General features: G+C 37.8%; 1 protein-coding gene across 1 annotated transcript in view; it reads left to right on the forward strand.

The window, feature by feature from the left end:
* LOC131598507 (F-box/FBD/LRR-repeat protein At1g13570-like) overlaps nt 1-5,383 on the forward strand; it is a 13,498-nt gene extending 8,115 nt beyond the window's left edge. Inside the window, exons 5-7 of the mRNA XM_058871102.1 lie at nt 3,943-4,349; nt 4,479-4,635; nt 5,015-5,383. Coding sequence (XP_058727085.1) covers nt 3,943-4,349; nt 4,479-4,635; nt 5,015-5,383 — 933 coding nt within the window. The remainder of the gene's footprint in view (nt 1-3,942; nt 4,350-4,478; nt 4,636-5,014) is intronic.
* The last annotated feature ends 2,390 nt before the right edge of the window (nt 5,384-7,773 follow it).

Here is a 7,773-nt window from a genome sequence, read left to right on the forward strand (position 1 = left end):
CCTTGTTCGAAGTCTCTTGATAGATCGGATTTGTTCGCCTGGAACGAACTCCCCGTCCAGAAACCTGAGGATGTTTCTCTTAAGCTGCTCCATGGTTTGGATATTCCAGAACATCACTTGCATGGGAGGTTTGACTGCCGAGAAGATAACGTAGCCGTTCCTTCTACGAACGTCCGGTTGATAATTCAGACGCCTAACAGGAGGTGGAGGCTCAGAAGTCCGGTGCGAACCATCTGGCCTTATTCGAGTTCTCATTTTTCAGTGTGGGTAATAGTGCGCCCGAAACCCTAATTTATAGAGGCATAGACGTCTTGCCGTTGCCTCATTTTCTCATTAGGGTTTCTTCTGAGAAGACCAAGTAGGTGACAGTACCAAAACCCTAATTCATAAACGGAAACCCTAATTTTGAAAAAAAAAAATAATCCTTCTAATGCGCCATTTGAATTGGCGCATTAGTGCCTTTTCTTTACAGGAAGTCGCCAAATGAAATGGCGCATTAGAAGAATTTTTTTAAAAAAATGCCAATTGATTTGGCGCATGCCTTGTTGGTGTGGACCACCACCTGGCCCCACATGGTCCCCACATGCATGTGCTGAAACGATTCCAGGAGTTACTGTAAACCAGCATGGAGTTACTGTTAAAAAGCATGCGACTGTAAAAATTTCTGCTAAGATTCCTGATCAGATTCCTGCCAGGATTCCTCCTACTCCTGCATGCATGCTACCCGAGCTGTCACATAGACCTGAGCTGCATGCATCTAACCATGCCTTGTCACCGATACTTTGACTGCATGCATGCCAACACATCCTGCAGAAGCAACACCAAACAATTATGGCTGTGTTGACATGTCAAGCATGCATGATGTTACCGTTTTTCCCTCATCAATATATATAGCACTTGGAATTCTGCAGATACATCACCATTGTAACTCATCTACTCTTAGAACAATCCTTTTGCAATCAGCTTACGAATTTTCAGCCTTCAACCATGTCTCTCCTAACCATGGGCGAAACACACAGAGGAACCCCCCAGAACATCGCTACCTTCGTAAGTGTATTAGTGTTACTTTAAAATCACGCCTTGCTAACTGATAAACTAACTGATTTTTTTTGGCATTCTTACTCTTTTCAGAACGTTCAACGCTTTCGCACTCGTAGTAAACATACCATCGCCCCGGACGAACGCATTATACCATACCTGAACATTGCTGGTTTCGGTCCGATTAGCAGGATCGCCGAGTCTTCTATTGACCACAAGTTTGTTCTTGCTTTGCTAGAACGTTGGAGGCCAGAAACACACACCTTCCATCTTCCGACAGGGGAGTGCACCATCACCCTTGAAGATGTCCATATGCTACTAGGCCTTCCTGTTGATGGTAAGGCAATTAATGGTTGTGTTATGCAGGCGAATAGCTTATGCCAAGAGGCACTTGGAATAGACTTGATAGAAGGAGCCGTTGGTGCTAGGGGGCAAGGTGTTAACCTCAAGAGGTTAAAGGATTATTATAAAAATTTTCACTTGAATGATGCGTCTCCCCAAGAGACCATACTGCAGAAAACTAGGTGTTACGTATTGTTGCTTATAGGAAACGTTTTGTTCCCAGATAGCACTGGTAACACGGTTAACTTTATGTATCTTCGTTTGCTAATGGATTTTAGTAGAGTTGGTCTGTACAGCTGGGGGTCTGCGGTACTGGCTACCTTGTACCAGTCACTATGCAAAAACGCGGTTGCTGAGTCCTGCACATTCTACGGATGCGCCCTGTTGGTGCAGGTGTGGGGGTGGTGGAGGATGCCCATACTGGCCCCGGTTAACAACGGTAGTTGGGACTTTCCGTATGCCTTGAGGTAAGTTTGTAGTATACCATTTTCTCTTTACACAATCTACTCCATTCTAACTAAATCATTATTTTTTTGTTGTAGATATTGTGTGAAAAAAATGGACTTCACACGTAATCCTCGATCAAACATAACAATGTACCGATCTCTAATTGATCACCTTGGTCCCCATCAGGTATTATCTCTAATTCTTTTCTTCTGTTTTATAAGTATTTTCCGTAAATATTTTTTCCCAAAGTAATGTATAAATCTCATGCATGCAGTTCATATGGCGACCGTATCTCGAGTGCGAGTATGAGCCTAGAGCGCAGGATGCAGAAATCTGGACGACAAAGTGCTGCTTAATCCGGTACAACATAATAGAAATGCATCACAGCGACCGGGTAATGCTTCAGTTTTGGATGCGTCAACGGATACCCGACCCTCCTGTTGACTTGGGAGTGTGGCACCTAAAAAGAGTGAACCATCAATGGACACACCAACACTGGAAGAATTTTGCACCCGATCATCGCCAGATGTGGAAGAACCGTCGCCAGTATGTCCTGAACTTCCCCGTTAGTGACCATGAAATGAAACCATCTCCTGAATACATGAATTGGTATCGTACAGCCACAACCCCAAACTTGTTTCTTGCAGCTCCGTTCTATTTAAATGATCCCCGTGCACAAAACTACATCTTGCCACAACAACAACAACCAGAAGAAGAACCACAACAACAACAACAACAACAACAACATGAACAACAACAACTCCGACAACAACAACGACTTCAGCAGCGACAACAAGAAAGCCTGCAACACCGCCAACAACAACTCCAGCAACAACAACAAAACATTTTCAGTACTCCATCCCGTTCCGCACGCAACATCCGCCAATCAACTATGTTCCAATCCCAATCTCAACCATTACAAGGGTATGAAGACCGCCATCCTTCCTCTGACCAATATCAGACCCACTCGCAACCATTCAGATTTTCAACATTTGCTGGGTCATCAAGGGGATTCGGCCAAAACCTAACTCCCGGTTCATCTAGCCTTCATCTTAGTCCCGACGATGGTCCTCATGGTGAATCCTCTTACCGTGGCGCCCCCTCCGGCTACGCAACACCTACAAACCAATTCGCCTTTAACCAAGGTAGTTCTAGTGCTGCGGGATGCTATGCGCCGGAAGTCTTTTCCCACCCCACTCCACCGCCACGAATAAGCACATTTGACGGAATGGGTAACCGACTTTACAACAGCGGTTTTCCGGATAATTATGGGGGCATCGACGAATTCATAGACAGCGATCCACGTGACATCCCAGTACCAGCCCCGGTGACACAAACCCAACAAGAAGCACAAAGGGGCAGGGGTAGGGCTAGGGCAAGAGGCGGTGTCAATATTCGCGGCGGAATCAACGATCGCGGTAAACGGCTCATTACAAGACCAGGTTGCGGAACGGATGGCTATCTTGGTGATGGCCGTCATTGATCATTTTGTTGTACTATTCATTAGTCTTCTGTGTCGTTTCTGAATTTGATTGTAACCGATGTTTAGCTTTTAAATTATATTGTAATCGATGTTCAGTTTTTAAAAAATATTGTAATCGATGATTAGTTTTTAATTTATATTGCAATCGATGTTACACTTTTGATTATCGTTTTCTGCATTTCATTTTAAAGCCGAAAAAAATATTCTACTAATTTTTTTAAGTAAACATCATAACAAATAAAAAAATAAAAAATAAAATTATCATTTTCCCAATTTAAAATGAATTAAAAAAAAATTGAAAAAAAAAAATAAAAAAAAAGGCCCTAGAACTATGGCGCCAAATGGTTTGGCTTCTAGGGCAAAACCCTAGACTTATGAGCCATTCCATTTGGCGCATGCAATGGGAATTTTAGGGCAAGCCATTTCATTTGGCGCATGCACCCAAAATATACACCTATGCGCCATTTCATTTGGCGCATTCAGTGTTCTGGTATCCCAAACCTAGACAGTTTGGTAAATACCCCGAAAACATGGTTTTTTTCGTATTTTTTTTATGAAACCTAGATATTTAAATTTTTTTTTCTATAAAATACCTCGGTGCTTATTCTCTTGTCAAAGCTTACGTTGTTTAGACTTTAGAGTTATATAGGTGTTCACTTAAACCTCCATCAAAGTTCGAAGGTTTCAAGAACTTGAAAAGTCTTGGTTTATATCATGTTACTATATCTCAAGATGATTTTGAAAACCTGATATTCAACTGCTCTTTGCTGGAAAGTTTGACATTGATGAAGGTTATCGGTGTCTCCCATATTAATATCCATGCACCAAATCTTAAAGTGTTGAACATTTCGGATGAATTTGAGGATATTAACTTTGACAATGCTTGTCAAATAACTTCTGTATTCGTCGATTTACGTTTGTATTTCAACTCTGAAAACAATCAAAGTAGATTGCATGGTGGAGGTTCTAGCAATTTGCTCAAATTTTTCAATCATCTACCTCACATAGAGGGCCTAGCTATTGATAATTATTTTTTAAAGGTATAATGCTTCAACCATCTTATTAATGTTGAATTTGATTGTAGAAGTTACTCGTTTATGCTTGTTTAAATCCCCTACAAATTTATGTAACTGTTAAATGCATTATATTCATATTCAGATTTGTAACTGTTAATCGTTGCAGGTGTTGTCCCAGTAAAACTTCCTATTCCCTGTATCAATCTACTTGGTCTTTCTTTATTCTTAAACTTTGATGATTTGAAGGAAATTTCGGCTGCTCTTTGCCTGCTCAGAAGCTCACCTACTCTTATATCATTAAAAATATATGTGAGTACTTGCTTAGTTTGGTTTGACTTTGCTTTTGTTGATTTGTGGTTGTACTTGCTCATTCTTGTTTTGTTTTTATGTATTTATTAAACTCTAGGATTTGTAAACGATTTTCGCCTAGGGAATTTGTCTTGTTTTTACTAAAAAACTTAAATAACTTGAGATTAAATTCCATAACTTGTAGATATGAGTTAATATTGCTAACAAAAGGTATGAATCAATTGTAGTTATACAAAATAAGTAACCAATGTGACTCCTTTTCCATATTTTATCAATCAATACAATGTTAGTTTTGGAGTTTAAATATGATATATATCCCTCTTATCAATCAATTGTTTTTTCTCCCTTTGATCCATGGGTTTATATTAATTGCAAGCAGGCACGGATTGAGCAGCATTCCGCACCTCTGACACCACCTATAAGTGAAAACTATTGCTGGGAAGATACATTTTCCAAGCCAGACACACCCATCCATGTGCAGCACTTGAGGATAAATAACATCTCCGGACTCCAACCTGAACTAGAATTTATCAGATTTCTGGTTCTCTATTCGCCCGTGCTAGAAAAAATTATTGTAGAGCGTAATCCAAATGTCGGAACGGAGTTGTTTATTGAAATAATTGAGTACATACTTCGGTTCAAAAGTGCATCAGAAATAGAAGTTATTTACCACGAGAATGACTCCTCATGCATTTGTATTCTCTTCCAATCATCTAAGTTCTTCAAAAGTCTACCAGAACTAGAGTAAATTTTTTAATTAAGTGTGACATGACTGATTAGTATTGAAATTATTTAGTGTTTTTCAAACTCTATCAAGTTTGCATTTTTGGGTCCAACATCATAAGTTCTTTGAATATATGAAGTTTTTGCTAAGTTGTATGCTCCTATTATTTTTATTGGAATTCATTTTTGTATTTTGTATTTTCAATATTCACACTACGCCGTGAATGGTGAATCCAAACTTGAGTAAAAGCTTAGAGACATTAAAAGAATTTGAGGAGAATGTTCGAAAGATTAATCAGCAAGCTAATATTTTTCAAAAGCAACGTTAATGAATTTGAAGAACAAGAACACAATTTTAATTCAGTGGCATGTATAAGCATGCTTTATTTTATATTTCAAACTTTTAATTGATTTATTTTTGAATTAGGACTAGTAGGTAAAGAGAGTATGTTACAATGTTGTTTCTTGCTGATGCTGCTGCAACTAATTAAAAAATTTAACAATTATTTACATACTTGCATCACACATAAATACTCACATGTAATAAAAATATTTTCTTGTGCAATAGAAAAATTCAAGATTATTCAATGCACTTTCTTTTAATCCAAAATTTGCAGCAACTTCTTGTTGCTATTTGCTTCTGCGACTATCTGACCAACAACCTGAACAACGCAAGCAGCACCCATCAACATATGCTTGGACCGTGGGATCAATCCATCAATAGCAATAGGAGGAGGAACAAGCTCACCTTCCTCTTCAACAGTAGGAGGAGCACACTAACAAGGAATGTAGGTAGGAGGTGCATTAGTAGTAGGAACGAAGTTGTCCTCGTAAATGTGACATAAGCGGACCATGCAGGTGTACCTTGTCTTCATCATGATAATACTTCATCTGCTTAACTGCATGATCATCAAACTCTTTCGTAGCTTCATCGAGGCCAGCTTCATGAGATAACACACCATCCCTTTCCAAAATTATCTAGATGAGAGAGGTGCAAAACTCTAGGTGATCCTTGCAGAATATAATAAGATACTCACCAAGCTGACACTATCCTTTATGAGCAATATCCACATTAAGAAAAAAATCAGTCAAATTGGCTCAAGTTGAAGTTGATTTACCAATGAAACTAATGCACTATTACATATTTTTCTTCTATATTTAATGATTCATTCATTCATTTTATGGTTATATGTACCTGTCTTGAATGCAGGAATATATATATATATATATATATATATATATATATATATATATATATATATATATATATATATATATATATATATATATATATATATATATATATATATATATATATATATATATATTTCACAATATTTAGAATTTCTACACTAAAAAGGGAAAAACACTAAAATAACTAAATAAAATAAAAGGAATACAAGACATTTTAAGTCAATGATCCTATAGATTGAATTGGTAATGTGAAAAGTGTTTTCAGTCAATGTTCCGCTACCACCAACACAATAATGTCGCAGATGGTTCCGCTGTGAATGGTGCCATAATCCCATAGATTGCATATAAAAATTCTTATAATTGTTATTACTGTCTTGTTATTTGGCTATCTGTATTTTGTATTGGGGTAGGAGTACTACTCCCTCTTTAATGCAATTGTTGAATATAAAAAGAAAACAAAAAAACAAAAGATGGTTCAGTCCAGAGTCAAAAACCAGAATGACGGTTAGTAGCAAATTTGTGAAATACAGGAATTGGATCTAGAGCAATACTTTGATCAGGTGGTTTCAGCAGCAATGGCGGCAGCGGTGGCGCGTTGAGGCTGGTGATTGCAAAAAGGGTGCATTAAGGTCACGTAATAAACACTCAAAGGAAGGATGGCTAAAACAATGTGGGACTTTGTTAGGATTTTAAGGTAGTAGTGATAGTTTAGAATGTAGTTGGATAGTGTGAAGAGCTTTGGTTGATAGTTGAAAAATAGTAGCAAGTAGTGTGAGAGCTAGTATCGGAGCATGGCAACACATAAGTAATCAATTTGTTGTAGGAGGAGAGTAATAGTATGATGAAGCCTTCAATGTTATTGATATTGAACCTTAAAGGCTTAAAGGCTTGAAGATAATTACACATATGTTTGCCTATTTATAGGAGCTTAAGGATGTTTCTAGAATAGAACTATCTAGGCTCTTGTGGTCTTTTCTACATTACATTTACATAGAACTTTCTAGACTATAAGTAAATCTAAGAATCATTGGAACACTCTAGAAACATGTAGCAACTTTAGACTATTCTAGTTTTCTCTAAACACCGTCTTTTATTTTTTTCTTGAATGTTCTAGAAATGTGCATCAATGTCAACACTCCTCCTTGATGCATATTTCCGTAACTCCAAATGTAGTCCATTATTGTTCAAATATGAATTTGTGAAACTACCTCCTCCTTCATT

The sequence above is a fragment of the Vicia villosa genome, linkage group LG4 (genome assembly GCF_029867415.1).
Source record: "Vicia villosa cultivar HV-30 ecotype Madison, WI linkage group LG4, Vvil1.0, whole genome shotgun sequence".
Taxonomy (NCBI): Eukaryota; Viridiplantae; Streptophyta; class Magnoliopsida; order Fabales; family Fabaceae; genus Vicia; species Vicia villosa.